The sequence below is a fragment of the Peromyscus leucopus genome, chromosome 22 (genome assembly GCF_004664715.2).
Source record: "Peromyscus leucopus breed LL Stock chromosome 22, UCI_PerLeu_2.1, whole genome shotgun sequence".
Classification (NCBI taxonomy): Eukaryota; Metazoa; Chordata; class Mammalia; order Rodentia; family Cricetidae; genus Peromyscus; species Peromyscus leucopus.
In genome coordinates this window covers 16,643,294-16,663,461 of record NC_051081.1, presented here as the reverse complement: position 1 = coordinate 16,663,461, position 20,168 = coordinate 16,643,294, and the positions used below count along the sequence as shown (strand labels likewise).

Sequence of the window (20,168 nt, the reverse complement as noted above, 5' to 3'; positions counted from 1 at the left end):
CATGGCAGTGTATTCTCTCCGTCTGTGCTCAGGTGGATTGTAGGGGTGTGAAACTGAGGCACTGTCCATTGCTGGTTGATGAGGGGAAGCAGAAACAACTCACCCGAGGCCGCCCTCCGTCTTTGTGTGCGGTGGCTGCCTGGTTTTCTGAGGAGATGGCGTTGGAAACTGATATATCGGCAGCCATGTCAGGGCTAAAGCCAAGGCCTGTTTTCTCCTAAACCCTAGAATGGCAGACACTTTTCCTACATGTAAAGGAGGATGCCCAGGGACATGAAGATTCTTAGTACCGAACAGCACTGGGCCCAAATGGTGACTGTACTGTGGGCTGATGCACTTGGAAGTTGCTCTTGCTTGAGTAGGGTGTTCAGTTAGCGTGTGTGCACGGCCTTGTCTTCTGTTCCGGCCATCACCTCTTCAGTGTCTCTTTCCCCACCCACCTTACAAGTGCCCTCTGTGCTTTTCCTGGAGTCTGGTTAGGAATCAACACACTCTCCTGCTCCTGGGCTTCGGTGGCTCCTGTCACCTGTAGGTTTCAGTCCCATTTGGTTGGCATTCAGCGCCCTTGGATACCTACCTGTCTTTCTAGCCAGACTGTGCCCATTTCCCTTGGGGAAACCAAACTGAATTCTGCTCTCTGGGACTCTTCTTCGCATTTATTTCCTCGTCTGTCTTCGCAGCTGTTCTTTCCCGGTGTGGCTTCCTCGTGACTCTGTCACCCGGTGTCCCTCCCCCACCAGCTGCTCTTCCCGCTCTCTGACTCTTGATTTAAATCTAACTGGAATTTAAACGGAGTTGAGCGGCTGCATACTCCGTGAGCTGCTATTTCTGTTCAGACTTAGAGAAAGGCTGGGTGCCTCCTCTTCACGTCCACACGCCACTACAGTAGTGGAATAGTCGCCCACCCTTGGTTGCTTTTGGTAGAGTATAAGCTTCCCTGCCTTCCACACAGAGTTGTGAAGTCACAGGGAAAGTCTGTCGGTGGAAGATGATGTCACAGGAGAGGTGATGTGAGTGGATTTTATGAAGGCGGGAGACGAGGATGAGAAAGTCTGCTCATGCACTTCTCATTCTCCGCTGCGCACGGCAGATCCCTGCCCGGTGGCCTGGCCCCGCCTCCCATGTGGTGGACAGCGAGGGGAAGAGACCATTTTGCTGACTTTTCAGTTTCTGCTTTCTAGCCTTTTTTTTTTTTTTTTTTTTTTTTTTTAAATCTCTCTGCCACCCCTAGGTGAACACAGTGAACTGAGTCTGTAGCTGTGGCTGTGGCGAGCACAACTTGAACTGTCTTTATCTTGGGTGAGAGACGCAAGCTGCCTGGTTCAGAGTCAATTGATTCGAAAGGGACACAGCCTTCAACCCAAGAGGTCACTTTAAGGCCAAATAGGCAATACCAGATATAAATTGACTGTTTGAAGCCCTGTAGCGTTTCAGAGGCCAAATGTTAATTATTTTCATTAAAATATCCAGCCCTGAATTCAACCATGTAGCCACCGGCTCATTATTGTAAAAATAATAATAATAATAATAATAATAATAATAATAATAATAATCCAAGAAAGAAAAAATGCAGAGCAATACAGATGTTCACATTTTGTTTTAATTAAAAACACTGCTTAAATTAGTGGGCTTTTCAAATATATGTTAGATATAAAAATTATCCATGTACATTAGAGGTAACTAAAAATAACCAGAGATTAAAAAAGAAGAAAATCAATGGCATTATCCTGACTAAATAGTACTACTAAATTTCTTTCTACAAAATTTCATGTCTGATTGATAAAAATTTTAGACTTTAGTATGAGGTTAATGCACACTGTTTCATCAGACTGTAGAAACTGACTCCACAGAATTCCATCTCTAACGCATCTTAGCTTCCCTGGGGTTGAGCGGAGGTTATATGTTTCACTGTCGTAACTGTCATACAATTTTTATGTAAGATTCTCTCCACATATTAGGTGATTTCCATGGGGTACACTCTTAGGTTAGGGTTGGAATTACTGAGTAGAACTGGAGACATGGCTCAGCAGCTCAGAGCAGGTTCCGATCTTGGGGGGACCTGATTTGGTTCCCTGTGCCCAAGTCGGGTAGTTCACAGCCTCCTGTAACTCCATCTCCAAGGGATCTGACGCCCTCATCTAAACTTTGGGGGCACTGAACTCATGGTGCACATACCCACACATAGACATACATGTATATACATAATTAAGAGAAATAAGTCTTAAGAAAGAACTGCAGAACCAGAAGACATGAATATTATGTTTTTTGATCTTCATTGCCAAATATGTTCTAATAAGATTGCATTGGATCATACTCTAGTTAGTAGAACACGAGAAGAGATTGAAAAGAACACATGTCAGAATATTCCTTCCATTTATAGACTGTTCCTTTGAAGGACTCTGTATGGTTCCCGTTTTCAAACCTGGGAGTAATGAGTGGAAGAGGTAAAGGGGCATAGACATAGCTTTGCGTTTTATCTCATCAAATATAGTTAGATTTGATTACGCCAAATCAAATGATCAGTGGGCTGTTATGAGCAGCTTTTAACTTAAAGAGAAAAATTGCTACTCTTGCTTCACTGAGGAGAAAATTGCAGCTCTTCTGTAACCAAAAATTCTTACCACAGACTCTTTTGTAGCTAGATAGGTGAACATCCATGAATTCACAGCTCTCAGTCCTCAGAGTAGCACTCTTGGAAGCTGGACAGAGGGCACACTTGTGATCCTAGCCCCTGGCTGCCTAAGCCACGAGGATTGCCATGAGTTTGTGGCCAGCCGTGGTTATATAGTGAAACTGTCTCCAAAGAGATAGTGGGCCGAGGCTGGGGGATAAAAGAATGATACACTTGAGGATGGTTGAGAGTATATGGACACTGCCCACTGGACCCCATCCCTGAATAGCAGATCCCATTGGGAAAAAAGTCTCCGGTAGTTTTCTTAAGTCCTAACGCCCTCCACCCACCCTGCCACCTTGGATGGTAACTTGAATTCTGCGATCATACCTGTTTTTGACATCCCGTTCTGTTTTTAAGGGATGGTGGTAGTGGTCAGGGTTGAACCTAGGGCCTGTTCATATGAGGTGAGCTCTAACCACTAAGCCACCCCAGTCCTGGTGTTTAAGTCTTAATCTATAAAAGCAAACTTTAGAAAAATGGAGTTGTACAGTAATTTGTCTAAAATTATATATATTATATATATATTTGTTTTAAGTCTCAATGTTTATTAATGTGTGGTGGTATTGTGTTCCCCAGTATATCGTGCACCTTAATAAACTTATCTGGGGTCAGAGGACAGAACAGCCACTGGATTAGACATAGAGGCCAGAAAATGGTGGCACACACGCCTTTAATCCTAGCATTCCAGAGGCAGAGATCTGTCTGGATCTCTGTGAGTTCAAAGCCACACTGGAAAAAGCCAGGCATGGTGACACATGCCTTTAATCCCAGGAAGTGATGGCAGAAAGCAGAAAGGTATTTAAGGTGTGAAAACCAGGAACTAGAAGTTTTTAGGCTTTTAGCAGCAGGTTAGCTGAGATCCATTTGGATGAGGACATACAGGCTTTCTGTTTGAGGAAACAGGATTGGCTGAGGCATTGTTGAGATGAAGTTGGATGCGGCCTGCTCTGCTTCTCTGATCTTTCAGCATTCACCCCAATATCTGGCTCCTGGTTGTTTCACTTATAAGACCGTTTAGCAATTCGTCTTACATTAATGTTTTGATAACATTATGTAAAGTATGCTTTTTCCTTTTGAGTTTTTATACAAAGTGCTTATTAGTGTTTTCTGTTCAGCATGTTTAATGATTGTGGTCTCCAGAGGACTATCTATGTTATTGCTTGGGAAATGATGTAATAGGGTCAAAATCAATTACCCTCCTGCTCCTGGATAGTCTGTTGGGTGAATCGGCATTGTGATAGAGCATTTGGCAACGGCAAATGTGGCAGAAGCCATGCTCAGCCTCCAGAGCGATCTGGCCTACGTCATCAATGGTCTGTGGACCAGCGCAGACCAAGAAGAGAACACGCTATAGACTGTTAACTTTTTGTGTCTGAAATGTTCTAACGGTGTTTTTTCTTTATGTTCTAGATTGGGCTTTTAACCAGGACTCCAGACAGTGAGGTAATGTGCACTCGACATGGTGTTGCCTATTAGTGCATGTGTGGCGCACGTTTGTGGACGAGTCCTGTGGAGCTATGTGTGTGTTTCTGGTAATTCTTACAGGGAAGGCAAGTGGTTCCTCTCATGGGTGCTTCCACGTGCTTTTATCACTCCTTCCAGGCTGTCCTCAGTAGAGGGCAGCTTAGAGCCTGGGTTAGCGGGGGCCATGGTCAGTGACCCACTTCCACAGTTCTGACAGTGCAGGGTTCCTCAGGCCTCCGTGTGTGCTGCTGTGAGTGAGCCCAGATCTGGTGGGACTTGTCACCTGGGCTTACACATTTGAATTTTGAAATACTTGAAGATCACGGTTCTGCAAGTGACCAGTAAATGAAAACTGAAGTAGCCGAGCTCGTCACTCAGTGTGGTCGTGATGGTTCTAGGAGGCTTGTAGGGTCTGTCATTTCCTTCTTTATTTCAAAGGTAATACTGAGCTTCATGAGTTTACAGTTTGGCTCAGGTGTCATTGCAAGTATAACAGGACAAATACCAGTCTGGAACAATCCGGAACAAAGGCCCCAAACAGTTCAATTTTGTTTAATTTATTAGTATGTTTATGAGCACTACATTTTCCTGAAGAAAATTTAAGGATTAAAAAAAAAATTGTTCTGAATTTAGAGGTTCCACAGGACCGTGAGTCAGCACAGCACAGAGGCGTTTACACTCGGTGTTTATTGCAGCATTGTTCCGAGTACCAGAACCATGCAATCATCTAGGTGTCCGTCAGCAGAGAAACGGTGAAGAAAGTGTGGTGTGTTTACATAGTGGAGTTCGGTGAAGCCATAAAGAATGATGTACTGTTTGCAAGAAGATGGATATAACTAGAGATGATGGTCTGAAGTAGACCAAGTCAGGCTCAGAAAGATAAATACCACGTTTTCTCCCACTTGTGGGGCCTAGATTTTATAAAGGTACAGAAAAGCATAGATATAACTATCTAGAAATGATGATGACTCATGGGAGGAGAGACCGGCAAAATGTTTATCTACTTACGAACTGAAACCCAGTACTGTATACGTAATGACTGTATGTTAATTAAAAAACCAGGGGTTCCAGTAAATACTCCCCCGTTCTCTGCCCTTTTCCAGTTAAAGAAGCCATGTTAGTCCGAAAGATGAGATTTTGAAAGTTAGGTTTGTGGCTGATAAAAACTGGTCAGAACTGTGTGTGATCGCTTACACCTGTAATCGAAGGATTTGGGAGATTGATGCAGGGGGATTATGACTTTGAGTTTAGCCCTGGATGCTTGGCCACACTGTTTCAAAAAACAAAACAAGAATGAATGAACAGATGATTGAAAACCATGCTGCCTGGAAGGATGTGGCCCGTGGGGCTTCCCAGTACTTCACTGTGGTGTTGTTTTCTTCTGGGGAGCTCTGAGACACAGGCCGGCAGGTATGGAAACCTGGGCTGTCCTCCCGCCGTGCCTGGCGGTCCTTAGGGGAAGGGGAGCTGTCTCCTGTGAGGTTCTAGTGGTGAGGTGTAAAGTGTGGTCTTTGCTTCCTTTGCTAGAATTGCCCCTCTCACGGACATCTCTGCTTTGTGGTCCTCTAAGGTCCCAGATGTGGAGTCCTGGGAAGACCTGATTAAGAATCACTACATGGCAAGGATAGCGGAGCTCACGTCTCAGCTGCAGCTGGCTGACAGTAAGTCGGTGCACTTCTACGCCGAGGTGAGTGGGGTCCATCAGATTGCCACTCCCTCTCCCTGACCCTTCAGGTCAGGTCACGGTTCTGTTCCGTCCGTGTGTCTGGATCAGTCATATCTCAGGGTGGTTAGTCCATATGCCACTCCAGCACATTCATTTCAGTAAGTGTGAGACTGTGTGTCATTTCCAAGTTCTTGCAGGAGAGATGACAGGATCGCTCCGGCAGCCTTTCTGCAGCCCGTGTTGTGAGTTTTGAAGGATTAATAGAGATTATTTGTGTTAGTGGTAGAGGACACGTACATGTGCAAAGTGAAAAGTGAAACGCACCAGACCTTCCTTGGTTTTACATTTACTTACTGTGTATGTGTGGGAGTGCCAGCACCTGTAGACAGGAGAGAACAGCTTCCCAGAGTCGTCTCTCTTCCGCCCTGTGGGTTCCGGGATCAAACTCAGGTCATTAGGCTCGATGGCACCTTTATCCCCTGAGTCATCTCGCCAGCCCATCTTTAAATTCTCTCCAGTGTCTTTATGTGAATGTGTGTGTTTGTGTGTTTGGGGGTGGGGTAGGGATGTGCCTGTGCACACACCTGTGCACACACCTGTGGGAACCAGAGGTCAGCATCGGGTACCTTCCTCCATCTTGCTCTTTCAGACACGGCCGCTCGCTGACCCGGAGCTGTTGGTCAGATAGGCTGGCCGGCTAGACCCCAGGCTGCTCTTGCGTCTGCCTCCCCAGCTCTGGGCTGACAGGCGCGTGCTGCCGTGTCAGGCCTTTCTGCATGGCTGCGGGATCCGAGGTCCTCCTGCGTGCACAGGCGGCAGTTGGCCGACAGAGCCGTCTGTCCAGCCTGCATGCCCCCCGTTCCTAAGTGGGAGGTTCATAGGCCTGAGTTTAAAGGATCGAGTGAAAACCGTAACCTGTTTAACTCGGAAGAGCTGGAAGGCCTCACCTTGTCGCCTCCTCTTCTTCCGTCATCAGTAGTTCATGTATTAAAACCCCACTGTTCGCTGTAGACTTTACAGAGATGGAGGGGGAATGAAACCAGTGCAGATACTAAAGAACGAGGAAGAAGAAGGTTGGTGGGTGCACGCAGGGTCTGTGTGTCTTTGATTCGACACTTTATAGTAAGAATTAATTAGAGACAGGCAGAGTTACACCACTTAAGCTGTTAAAGCATAGAGGAAGAGACGGCCCCCTCTGTTGGGACCGAGCGTTATCTGTGACTGTCTCCACATTGCAGAGATGAAGAGGTGGACAGGCAGCCAGGTGTTAGAGGTAGAAAAGGACTTTGTGCCTTTTCCTTTAAAATAAAGCGGCCTTTCCCAGGGCATAGGGAGCTGCTGCACCCGTCCTTTATCAGTTGGTCACTGTTGTTACGGTGTAGAAAGTGGGGTACAGCAAACAGGCTGGCTGAGGTAGAACTCCTGTTTCTTAAACTGTGTGTGCAGCTGATACCATCATTTCCGGTTCCCTGTCCGCTCTCCGGGTGGTGTCCCAGATGTGATTGTCGTCTTCCTATGGCCCGTGCCCTGCATGCTCTCTCTCTCTCTCTCTCTCTCTCTCCCTCTCGAGGGCGGGTGGGTTCAGTGCCGAGCAGAGGGAAGTGGGTGATTTGATTGTACAAGCTGTCCTGAAGTTTTCTTGAGAACAAGTGAGGAACTAGGGGAATTTTAGGCTGTCTCAATTTCATGAGCTCTGCCTATTTTAGTAAATGTTTTCAGCACAGTTATGATGCAAGAATTTTTAGATTGTCCTAGTTCTCATGTATAAACAGGAAGTAATGCCCCCGCCCCCCACCCCATGACTTTACCGGAAAGGATAGTTGAAGATCCTGATGTCCACACAACATTCAAATATCTTCAAATCCTCCTTGTCTGAACAATGTGATATAAAACTTCCTCTTTTCCTTTTTATCTGCTCTGTCTTACATCATCTGGGTTTAGGAAAACTAGAGAAAACATAGCATAAATCTTTGGGTGGGATTACAAAGATGTCGTGGTTCCTGTCCTGGGGTCTCTAGCGATGAACTTAAACCCCAAGGGATTTGGGATCTACCTTAGGTAGGGCCTGTGGTTGGCAGCCCGCAATCCCTTTTGAGACAACCAGTGTCCTTTATCCATCAGAAGTATAAATGGATCCCGTGTAAATGGAGAACGCTCTTACGTGCTTTGTGATCACTGGAGCTAACAGAACACTGATAAGCTTGGGCTGTGGGCCTCTTTTACCTTAGTAAACAAGAGCGTGGGTCCTTATCTCCACCTAATGTCCTGTCCCATTCTCCTCCTTGTGTATTCAGCAGAGAGTTTTGGAATGAATGAATAAGTGAGTGAGTGCGTGAATGAATGATGGCCTTTGGCTTTGGTGACTAAACCCACTTACCTTCCCAGGGTAAAATTTGACGTTTTGATTCTACAGTGCCGAGCGCTCTCTAAGAGGCTGGCCCTGGCGGAGAAGTGTAAGGAGAACCTGACCGAGGAGATGAAGCTAGCCAGTCAGAATAGCAGCAGGCTGCAGGTGAGTTCCGGAGTGTGACCTCAGCACTAACGGCTTTTCCATGACTGACCTGAGGGCAGCCAGGCCAGCCTTCCCTTGGCCAGTGATGCTCTGTGGCCTTTAAACACACCTTTTTCAAATCGCTTGATTTCTAACTCATCTGAAAGTAACTATTACTTATACCAGGCGAAGAATGGCCATCTTGTTTCTGATTTGAGGTTAATTTCAAATTCTTCTGTAGTCTGCATTTATTTATTTATACTTACCCATAATCTTTCTTTGTAATCTTCCTTGTAAACACTCACTGTGACTGGCTGTAGGCTTGTTCTATACACATTATTCTGTCTTGTTTCAGAAACTGACCTAAATAAACCTAAGGGTGCGGCTGCAAAACATTCCCCTTTCCTCACTGCTGGGTTTCAAAGGTTTGCTTTTGCTGGGCATGGTGGCGCACGCCTTTAATCCCAGCACTCGAGAGGCAGAGGCAGGCAGGTCTCTGAGTTCTAGGCCAGCCTGGTCTATAGAGTGAGTTCCAGGACAGCCAGGGCTACATAGTGAGACCCTGCTTCATTATATATCTAAATACACAAGTAAATAAATCCAGTTCCAGTTTCAAGCCTTGCCTTCCAGGAAGCCCCTGTTGATATCAGCATGAGGTAGGCACAGGAAAACCCAGGAACACAGCGTCCGTGTTTCAGATCAGCTCCTCAGATTACTTAGAGACGGGAGTCTTTCAGGAGGCTGAGGAGAGCATGAGGCAGGAGGCAGGGTGTCCTCCTGGGAAAGTGCAGAAGGCCGAGGCCTGTGCAGGGCGTTTGAAAACCAGGGTGGTTTGGAAGCAACAGTTCCCCCAGGCTTTTGACAGTCCCGTACCCACCGAGGAGGGAATGTTTTGTACATCGTACAGTTGTGTAAGCATGCGTGGGTCTCAGACTTGCCGAGTAGGCTGGCTGGCTTGCCAGTGAGTTCCAGCATCTGTCTCCCTCCCCAGTGCTGCGATTCCAGTGGGCACCTCCAGGCCCAGCTTCTTTTTATGTGGGTCCTAGGGATGCCTCATGCTTGCAAACACTTCAGTGACTGAGATAAAGAAGTTATGAACGCATTCTTTTTGTTGTGTTTCATTTTGTTTTTTTGGGACAGGGTTTCTCTGTGTAGTTTTGGTGCCTGTCCTGGATCTCACTCTGTAGCCCAGGCTGGCCTCGAACTCACAGAGATCCGCCTGACTCTGCCTCCCGAGTGCTGGGATTAAAGGCGTGTGCCCCACCACCCTACTATGAATGCATTCTTTCAAGGCTGCTAAATTTTCCCTATTTTTTTCCACCTTGTCCTTCCATTCAGCCTGTGCCTTAACTTTGTGTTAACTGTTCAACTAGGGCCTCATGATAGGCTGCTTCCAGATGTTTGTAGTAAAAGGAGCTTCTGGGTGGCCTTTCTTCTTTTCGCCTGCTCTGTAGGATGAGCTGACGACCACCAAGAGGAGCTACGAGGATCAGTTGAGTATGATGAGCGACCACCTGTGCAGCATGAACGAGACCCTGTCCAAACAGAGGGAAGAGATCGACACGCTGAAGATGTCCAGTAAGGTGTGTGGGGAGGGACGCGGGGACGTCAGTGCAGCTGGAAGACAAGGCTGCACTGTGGTGTTTCCAGAGGAAAGATTAGGAGTAAGGACTTGTGAATCCGCTTCCTTCACTTCGTTTTCCTGTCCTAAAAGAAAAATCATGTCCTTAGCTGAGTCTAAGCTGAGGTCTGATCTGCTGCTGCCTTTTGACATTTTTACTTTTGTGTAAGAGTGAGGGGACTTGCAGATGGCCTGAGGGGATCATGCTCTGTCTGTTTAAGATCCTAATGGTATGTGGGTAATTCTTAACAACTGGTTTCATTCAGTAAAGTCATTTACTCTTATTAATTCACAGACCCTCAGCAAGTTGTTTCATTCGGTAAAGTCACTTATTCTTGTTAATTCACAGGCAAAAGCCTCACACAGCTTAAGGAAGCCTTGAGACGCTTACCCAGTCCCCAGCTCCGACTGTCAGTGAACTGCACATTCTGAGACCAGAGGCCTCACTTAGGGTTTATACTCTCAGTTATCCACCACAGGAGGAGGAGGAGCAGACAGCGTTGAAACTGCCATAACCACCACCACCACCACCACAAAACAAAACTAGCCTACTGTCCTCTTTCGTGGTTCCTGTGCCCCTTGCCTGCGCTCATGTTACCCTCTCGGGATTTCCTTCCTAAGTGTTGTCCATACCCACACTTAACTGTTTACGTACATGCATGTTTACATTAGAGGCTAGGATCAATATGTGAGGGGGACATACACTTTTTTCTTTTTCCCTTTCAGTCACCTTTATTAATATTATACTTCCCAAGCCTAGCCATTTTCCTGCAGATCTCATTTTTCTTGACAGCTGAATAATATTGCATATTATATCTCTCCCACATGTTCATGACCTCTTCATCTGTTGGTGGGCATCTCAGCTGGTTCCATTCCCTTGCTGTTGTGAATAGAGCAGCAGTAAACATGGATGTGCAGATATCTCCGCATTAGGAAACGGCCTTCTTTGGGTATATGCCCAAGAATGGAATAGAGTCCTTTATTTATTCTCATAACTGCCCATATGACCTAGGAATGCTAACCATTTTATCTCCAGGATTCCTGTTGATTTTGTTTCTCATAGAGCCTCTGTCCAAACCAGTCAGTAGATACCTGGTAATGTGCTTAGGTTGGCATGCATTTCCATATACCCTGTCTCTGTTAGTGAATGGTAGTAGGCAGCTTTTTTCCCACAAATGTAAGCTTCACAGCAGCAGGCATTCCGTTCTGTGCGTCGTCTCAGATGGCCAGGCGGTACCTGAGCTGGAGAGGCAGTAGACAGGTTCAGTTGCAGCCTTGCACGCCGGAGTGGTCAAAGTCGCCGCTGGGCGAGGTTCCCCTGGAGAACATGCCGGGGGGCTACACTGGAGCCTGCGTTACATGACCCTCCTCAGCACCGTTCAGGACATTCATTAACGTCTCACTGTGTGGGGAGGTGTTACCTGTGCTTGTCTGGGCCAGCTCTGTGCTAATGACCAGCCAGATGTTCCTGATTATGACTCTAGTGACTCGTGCTTCAGGAAATGTGGTCTTAGAGGCAGGAGGTACAGTCCTCTCTGTGAGTACCTCCCCTTACTCTCGTGACTCAGTTATAGTTCTAGTCACAGTAGAATGCACACGCACTGAGGAGATCATCTTTGGTTTTCTGTGACTTCATTTACGAGAGAGCTAGTTGTAGCACTGGTGTCCAGGAGGCAGTGACAGAGAAATGTTTCAGCCCCCGAGCTGCACGTCCATCGTGTGAGGTGAGCAAGGTGGATTAGAGCTACTTCAGAAATTCTGAAATTTGCACTAAAGGCTATTCCTGAAATTGCCTGGATTATTAAATCCAAGTACGAGGCCTCCCTTCAGCTCAGAGTGGTGTTCTTAACCATTCTTCGGTCATTTTGTAAGCAAGCCCTGGGTTGGCTTCCTCCTTGTCTTAGTCAGGGTGACTATGGCTGTGAGGAAACACTGTGACCAAAAAACAGCTTGAGGAGGAAAGAGTTTGTTTGGCTTACACGTCCATATCACTGTCTATCACGGAAGGAAGTCAGGACAGGAACTCAAGCTGAGCAGGAACCTGGAGGCAGGAGCTGATGCAGAGGCCATGGAGGGGAGCTGCTCACTGGCTTGCTCAGCCTGCTTTCTTATAGAACCCAGGACCACCAGCCCAGGGTTGGTACCACCCACCATGGGCTGGGCCCTCTCCCATCAATCACTAATTTAAAAAATCTCTACAGGCTTGCCTGCACCCTGATCTTATGGAGGCCTTGTCTTAATTGATGTTCCCTCCTCCCAGATGACTTTAGCTGTGTCAACTTGACATAAAACTGTTCAGCACACTCCTCCATTTATTAGTAATTTATATTGCTCTAGTGTCCTCTTGTGACCGAGGGAGCTTTGTCTCCACTGGATACAGAGTAAACATCTCCACCGTGTGTGTGCCATAATCTGCAGGTGTTGCCCACTTATGGGAAGAAATGGTGTGTGGGCTTCATCATTTAGGCATTTTGTTTGTTTGTTTGTTTGTTTTTTGTTTTTGTTTTTGTTTTTCAAGACAGGGTTTCTCTGTGTAGCTTTGCGCCTTTCCTGGAACTCGCTTTGGAGACCAGGTTGCCCTCGAACTCACAGAGATCCGCCTGGCTCTGCCTCCTAAGTGCTGGGATTAAAGGCGTGCGCCACCACCACCTGGCCATTTAGGCATTTAATTAGACTGTAGTCCTAAGAAGTGAACCTCTCCAAAGAGAAGAGAATATGCAAAACCACCATGTTGAAGAGCGTTGTGTACCACTACTCCAAGCTCTCAGTGGTTCTCAACTGTGGGTCTCCACCTCTTTGGGGTCATTTGGGGAAAACATACTTACATTACAATACGTAAGAGTAGCAAATTTACAGTTATGAAGTAGCAATGAAATAATTTTATGGTTGGGGGTCCCCACAACATGAGGAACCATGTTAAAGGGTCACAGCATTAGGAAGGTTGAGAACCACTGTGTTGCTAGAGTTTTCCTGCCTTGCCCACAGTCAGGACAACTCTTTGTCACCAGCCAGTCCCACAGCCGCTCAGACCCAACCAAGTAAACACAGAGACTTATATCACTTACAAACTGTATGGCCATGGCAGGCTTCTTGCTAACTGTTCTTTTTTTTTTTTTTTTTTTTTTTTTTTTTTTTTTTTTTTTTTTTTTTTTTTTTTTTTTTTTTTTTTTTTTTTTTTTTTTTTTTTTTTTTGTGATATATATTTTTTATTTTACAATACCATTCAGTTCTACATATCAGCCATGGGTTCCCCTATTCTCCCCCCTCCCACGCCCTCCCCTTACCCCCAGCCCACCCTCCATTCCCACCTCCTCCAGGACAAGTCCTCCCCCGAGGACTGTGATCAACTTGGTAGACTCAGTCCAGGCAGGTCCAGTCCCTTCCTCCCTGACTAAGCCAAGTGTCCCTGCATAAGTTCCTGGTTTCAAACAGCCAATTCATGCAATGAGCACAGGACTTGGTCCCACTGCCTAGATGCCTCCCAAACTGATCAAGCCAATCAACTGTCTCACCTATTCAGAAGGCCTGATCCAGCTGGGAGCCCCTCAGCCTTTGGTTCATAGTTCATGTGTTTCCATTCATTTGGCTATTTTTTTTTCAATAATTGAGTAAAACTGAAATTTATTATATGCCACAGTCGTCCTAGGGACCTCCATGCTATATATATATAGCCTTTATGGTTCTATGGGTTGTGGTCTGATTGTTCATTTTATATTTAGAATCCACCAATGAGTGAGTACATACCATAACTGTCTTTCTGGGTTTGGGTTACCTCACTCAGGATGATTTTTTCTAGTTCCATCCATTTGCCTGCAAATTTCATGCTTTCATTGTTTTTCTCTGCTGAGTAGAACTCCATTGTGTATATGTACCACATTTTTTTCATCCATTCTTCCGTTGATGGGCATCTAGGTTGTTTCCAGGTTCTGGCTATTAGCTAACTGTTCTTATAGCTTAAATTAATCCATTTTTATAAATCTATACCTTGCCATGTGGCTCGTGGCTTACCGGTGTCTTCACATGCTTCTTGTCATGGCGGTGGCTGGCAGTGTCTCCCCTCCTTCTTCTTGTTTCCCCAATTCTCCTCTCTCTTTGTCCCGCCTATACTTCCTGCCTGGTCACTGGCCATCAGTGTTTTATTTATATAGAGTGATATCCACAGCACTACTGCTGTAAAACCTGTTTATTCAGAAAACAAAAACCATATTGGGACCAAGCTATTTTGCTTCATGAGATCTCATACGAGAAGGAATTTTGGTACACGGGGTAGTTGTGTGCTTTATTTATTATTCATGCCCCCGAGAGGGTTTGGGTCCTGGAAGTTGGGAGCAGGGCAGGTCAGAAGTAATAACAGCTTTGTGGTTACTGAATAGAGGCTGACATGCAGGTTATCTGCCAGCTGTTCTCCAGATGGGAAGCAGAGTGTCCCTGGGACAGCATGGCCCCAGACAGCCTGCTTTGCAAACCGTGAACGCCTTTTCTGAAGCTTGTGCTCTATGGTGGCCGTTTTTCTTTGCACAGGGAAATTCTAAGAAGAACAGGAGTCGATAGTTGACGAGGAGCTGGACGCGACTGTTCCCTCCAGACCGGCTGCAGCTGCTGCCCAGAGTCTCGGGGCCAGACTCCACAGCCAGTGCTGGTGGCCCCTGGGAGCTGAAGTGCTGTGGGACCTGTAAACTAGCCAGTGTTGTCCGTGACCTTGAGACATTTGAAGTCTTTGTAAACAGCAAGGCAAATACAGAATTGGATGTTGACAGTCAGTGGAAAACAATAGACATAACCATGGATATTGTAGGTTTCCTTATGCTGTTTTTACTGTGCACTTTTTGAAATTAGGATTTAATTTCAGTATGTAAGAACAACAAATATTTTGTATATTTTCAAACTCCATTATATGGTAATGGATTTGGTATCTATGGAATAGATGTATGTTTCTGGATAAAATGCTTAAATCGTCAGATGTCATTACTTCCTCTATTGTCATTTCTTCTTATAATTGAAAATTGAAAGACGTCTCAGATTCTTTTTAAAAGATTCTCTCCCTCCCCCTCCCTCCCGCACCCCCTCCCTCCCCCACCTCCCCTCCCCCATCCCCGAGGTGACGAGCCCGCATCCCTTCGAGCCCCTGGGTCTGCTGTCATGTCTGCAGCGCTGCAGTCCTCTCTCTGTTAGAATAATTGCTGAAGGAAATTCATGTCAATAAATTCCTACCCACATGAACCTCTCAGTCTGTCTGTGACCATGTGATAAAGGGAACCGAGACTGCATCCAGTCACCTGACTCAGCCTAGCTGAGCGGTCCAGCAGCTCAGCCTCTAGAAGGGAACCGCCTTTCAAGCAGGGACCCCTTGGTCTCTTCGAGACACATGCCGTTTCAGTGCAAACTCCCAGTGCCTGTCCCTGCACCCCACTCCAGGGCCACAAGCAGATGTTGTGTGCTTAACGGCCTGTCTCTGTCTAGCAGATAGAAAACTAAGGCTTAGAGGGCCAGGGCAGCCTGGCCACAGTCACGAGTGCACGCCTGAGCCCAGGGGACGGGGCATTCCACTCCAGGTGCTGTGTATCTGAAAGGTAAACTATTACATTTCTCAGTAACACCATGACTTTATCCAGTCTCCTCTTTCACATCTTCATTCAGAACCCTGTAAAGCTTCTAGTTAGCTTCTTAGATTCATTTAAAGGCCAGATACAATATTTAAAGGCCAGATACAATATTCGCCTTTGACATAATTTTTTTTCTTTTTTAAAAAGTTTTATTTTTAATAATTATGTATGTGTGTGTGCACACATGAGAGCAGGTGCCTGTAGAGGCCAGGGGCATAGTACTCCCTGGAGCTGGAGCTTCCGATGGAGACCAATTGATAGGAATCGGATTCCCGTCCTCTACAAGAGCAGCAGACGCTCTTAACTGCCGCTGTCTCCTGAGCTGGTGGCATGAATTTTTTTCTCTTTTGACTTAAAAGACATTATTTAATTTTATTTTTTAATGTGTATGACTGCTTTGCCTACGCGTATGTACATGTACTGCATGTGTGCCTGGTGCCTGGAAAGGTCAAAAGAGGGCATTGGATCACTTGGAACGAGAGTCACGGCCTGTTGCAAGCTGTCAGGTGGGTGCTGGGAACTGAGCCTGGGTCCTCCGCAAGAGTGGCGAGTGATCTTAACCCCTGAGCCGCCTCTCAGCCCCTGACTTTTTTTTAAATACGTATTTTGTCCTATACAGACCTCGCCAACTGTCAGACAAGTTTAGTGTACGTACGCCGTTAACTTCGCTGCCATCACTTACTTATAATACTGAGAGTTGCAGAGTGTGCCCAGATGTAAGAGGACACATTCAGGTCCCCCTCAGTTATTAGAAACACTTAGCTAATCTTGCTCAACCCCACTGCGCACACACACTTTTTTTTTCTTGGAGTGTTTTAAGGCCAGCCTAAGACACTGGGTTATTTCATCTGAATGCTTTAGTTCTACGAGTGTCAGCGAGTGTGGTGAGCACTGGTTTCTGAACCCGTCTTATTCCTATGATCATTTAGTGCAAGGAACATGTGTGTGCTCAGGTTCTGCACAGTGTGTGTGTGGGGCAAACAGCTACATCACTGCCTGGAGAGCTGAGTTGTGACATAATAATGACATAATCGTGAACTGTCATTTGCTCTCATCCGGTCCTGGGATTGTCTCAGATCAAGAAACACAAAGTAATACATAGCGGCTATTTTTCCTCAACTTCTCTGTATTTGGCTTTTTAAGACTGTTTTTTTATTATTTTTAATTGTATGTGTGTCTCTGGTGTGCGTGATAGGGTGCACATGAGTGCAGGAGGCCAGAGGCGTTGGGTCTCCAGGAGCTGGAGTCATAGGTGGTTAGGAGCTGTATGATGTGGGTCTGGAAACTGAACTCGGGTGCTCTGCAAGAACAGTATGTGTTTTTAACTGATGAGCCATCTCTGTCCAGCCTACAAATTGTCTAGACTTTAATCAAAGCTACGAGCTTCAGTTTGAGTCAGACTATTCTAACATATGTGGTACTGAGGGAAAACAAACAAAAACCAATCCCCTAATCCTTCCTCCTCCCACTCCGTAAAGAGAAAAACACTTTCACTCACTGGTGGTGCTGCAGACCTCAAGAATATGAAGAGGAGATTCAGCTGTATATGATAAAGCTATACCTTGAAGGATCAAGGAATCCTTCTGGAGGAGAAGTCAAATATCAAGGAATATTTCATGTTATTTAGCTTTTAATGTATCAGCTGTTTCCTATGATCAATTTCTTGTGTGCCCATAACTCTTAGGCCATAACAGCAAACAGTATAAGCCTCTCAGACCCTACTGTTGATCTGTACTAGGTAGCACCCCTACAGAGACAACGCCTGTCTCCTAGGAGGCAGGTGGATTGTAGATACATGGCTTTGTTTCTTGTGCAAATGAAGCTTGGACCATCCCTTTCTCTCACAGACCTAGTGGCATCCCAGAGCTATTGACTCAGAACAAAAGGGTTTTTGCATAACCAGGTGTAGTGAAGACTGGGGAGAATTCCTGACTCCGGTTGGGGTTAGAGAGGCTCAGCCCAAGGAGAAAGAGCAAGGGAAGGTTTTGCAAATTATAGGTGGATTTGAATCGGGTCAAGAGAATAGGAGAGGAAGGAAAGATGGGGGATGGAGGAGCGGAGGATGAAGATGAGATCGATAGCAGAAGAGCTTAGTTAGGGCTATGAGAGGACACAAAGAGAAGGGACAGAGAGGAGCTATATATAAGTATAGAAATAAAGCTGTGTAGATAGAATTTAATCTCAGAGGAATAAAGTAAATGGACGAAAGAACCCAGTGCACTTGGATTCTTATCCCTCAGATACCCCACGCCGGCTGTAGCGTCTTCTCCAGGACTCTGGGAGAAATCTTCTCAGGGCAGACCCCTGGGAAAATTTTGATAGTTTAGTATTTGTATTCCCAGAGAACATGCTACTTGCCGTTGCTTTTCTTGTTAAGCACTGGCTTTGCACTTGGGAGATGTTTGTGTCCTCCCTGTCCCTAACACCCACACAAATACTTTCTCTTTAAATTGGTTACTTTGCCTTTTGATCATGTCGATATTCAATATAAACTTCCCTGTGGTTGTTCAAATGCACCTGATAGCCAAGTCACGTAATGTATGACTTTTCCTCTCCTACCTAAGTCTGTTTTCCCTGGAGCCAATAATGGCCTTTAACAAAATGTATTATTGGGGTGCTGTCCATTCATTTTTAAACTTTTCCCCGGGTATGTAATTCTCCTTTCAGTGAAGCCAGATTCAGTTGAGCATAGTTTAGCTAATTCATCTTCAAGAAATCTCAAGCGAGGTGTGATGGTGTGAGCTTGAGTCCCACCACTGGGGAGCTGATGTGGAGGAGCCTTTGAGGCCAGACTAGGAAGCATATGAGACTCCATATCAAGGACACGGTCTCTATTGAAGCCTCCAGACTCACTGGGTGCTCTCTGGGCTGGCAGATCTACTGTTCTCCCAAGATTGTCTCTCCTTAACACCCCAGGCAGTCACTGTCTCTCGCCCTTCTCATGGCAACCCTCTACGTACCACTTCAGCCTCCTCCCCGAAATGCTCTCTTCACTGCATAGGCCTCATGGCAGGGGCAGTGAGAAATGAGACTCCAGTCTCAGCAGTGGAGGCTCAGACAGTGTCTGATGTGTGCACACACACTGAAAGCCACAGACGGCAATAGCATAGAGACTTGTGTGGTCGTTTGAATGTAACTGGCCCCCATAATCTCATAGGGAATGACACTAGTAAAAGGTGTGGCTTTGTTGGAGCAGGAATGGCCTTGTCAGAGGAAGTACGTCACTGTGTCTGGGGCGGGCTTTGAGGTTTCCTATGCTCAGGATACAGCCCAGTGTCTCAGTTGACTTCCTGTGGCCTGCAAGATATAGGACTCTCAGTTACTACTCCAGCACCACGTCTGCCTGCATGATGCCATGATGATAATGGACTGAACCTCTGAAACTGTAAGTGAGCCACCCCAACTAAATATTTTCTTTTATAAGAGTTGCCGTGGTCTTGGTGTCTCTTCATAGCATTAGAAACCCTAACTAAGACAACTTGTTCTCTGGAGAACTTATTAAAATGACATTTCCTACCTTTTCTTGATTATATATTACATGCATATTGTTGAAAATTTGGGAAACTAGGAAATAGATCAAGAACACACATCTCTTAATACAGATTTAATTTCTAACACTTTAAGTTATTCATGGGGCTGGAGAGATGGCATCTGCTCTTCTCGCCCCAGCACCCACACGAGGCGGCTCACCACGTGTAGCTTCAGCTTCAGGGGGTCTGACACCATCTTCCAGTTTCTGTGAACATACTCATTCATATATACTCACACACATGTACCCCAAGCAGAAAAAGAAATAATTTAGAAATGTCCTTATTCTTGCTCTTGTTTAATGCACATATATGTGTTTTAATAAAAATTAAGTTATGTGATGAGAAATTGCAAATGGAAACAAGAATGTGTAATGGGAAAGTGAAGTCCATTGCATGGCTCCTACCCCCTGGAGGTACTGCACACTGAAAGCAGCTGGACGCATGGAGAGGAGCCTTCAGGCGCAGCTTGGGAGATTGGTGAGTGTCTTGTCATGGCGTCTGTCACCGTCACCCTCCGTTAAGTTGTCAGATGCAGTGCTGATAAATTGGATTGTCATAGAAAACGGGGTTTAACATGAAGATAGCAACATCGTTGGCAGATAATGTCTGGGGGAGCATGTGAGAGCCACAGTTTGTTCTGTATCCAAAGGGGAAGTTCCCATGCTCTAGACAGAGCTGTTGCTTTTGGTGTGGTGGTAAGACACTGTTAGATAAAACTGACAGGACCGTTAACGTGACTGCTTTTAAGTTCCTGTCACTGTTTATATCTGAAACGTCCCTCATAGGCTCATGCTTTGGATGCTCGGTGCCCATCTTGTGGACCATTTTGAAGGCTGTAGAGTCTTTGGGTGTGAGGCTTACCTGGTGGAAGTGGGTCACTGGGGTGGGCCTCCACAGTCCAGTCTGTTCTTTCTGTTTCCTGGATCACAGAGAAGTGAACAACCCTGGCACATATTACTGCTGCCATGCCTTCCCTTCTGGGATGGACTGGCATCTCTCCAAACCCATTGGTGAAAATAAAACTTTCCTCTGTTGAGGTTTTTCTGCCAGGTATTGGTCACTGCAAGACAGAAGTAACTTAACCCTTGCATTAAAAAACAGCAAATGGACCAAAGAACT

The 20,168-nt window shown here is 45.9% G+C and overlaps 1 protein-coding gene across 1 annotated transcript in view; it reads left to right on the top strand.

The window, feature by feature from the left end:
• The window catches only part of Ppp1r21 (protein phosphatase 1 regulatory subunit 21), a 64,469-nt gene extending 49,332 nt beyond the window's left edge, over positions 1–15,137 (top strand). The window contains exons 18-22 of the mRNA XM_028893063.2: positions 4,085–4,117; positions 5,709–5,825; positions 8,218–8,316; positions 9,750–9,878; positions 14,438–15,137. Coding sequence (XP_028748896.1) covers positions 4,085–4,117; positions 5,709–5,825; positions 8,218–8,316; positions 9,750–9,878; positions 14,438–14,467 — 408 coding nt within the window. The 3' untranslated portion in view covers positions 14,468–15,137. The remainder of the gene's footprint in view (positions 1–4,084; positions 4,118–5,708; positions 5,826–8,217; positions 8,317–9,749; positions 9,879–14,437) is intronic.
• The last annotated feature ends 5,031 nt before the right edge of the window (positions 15,138–20,168 follow it).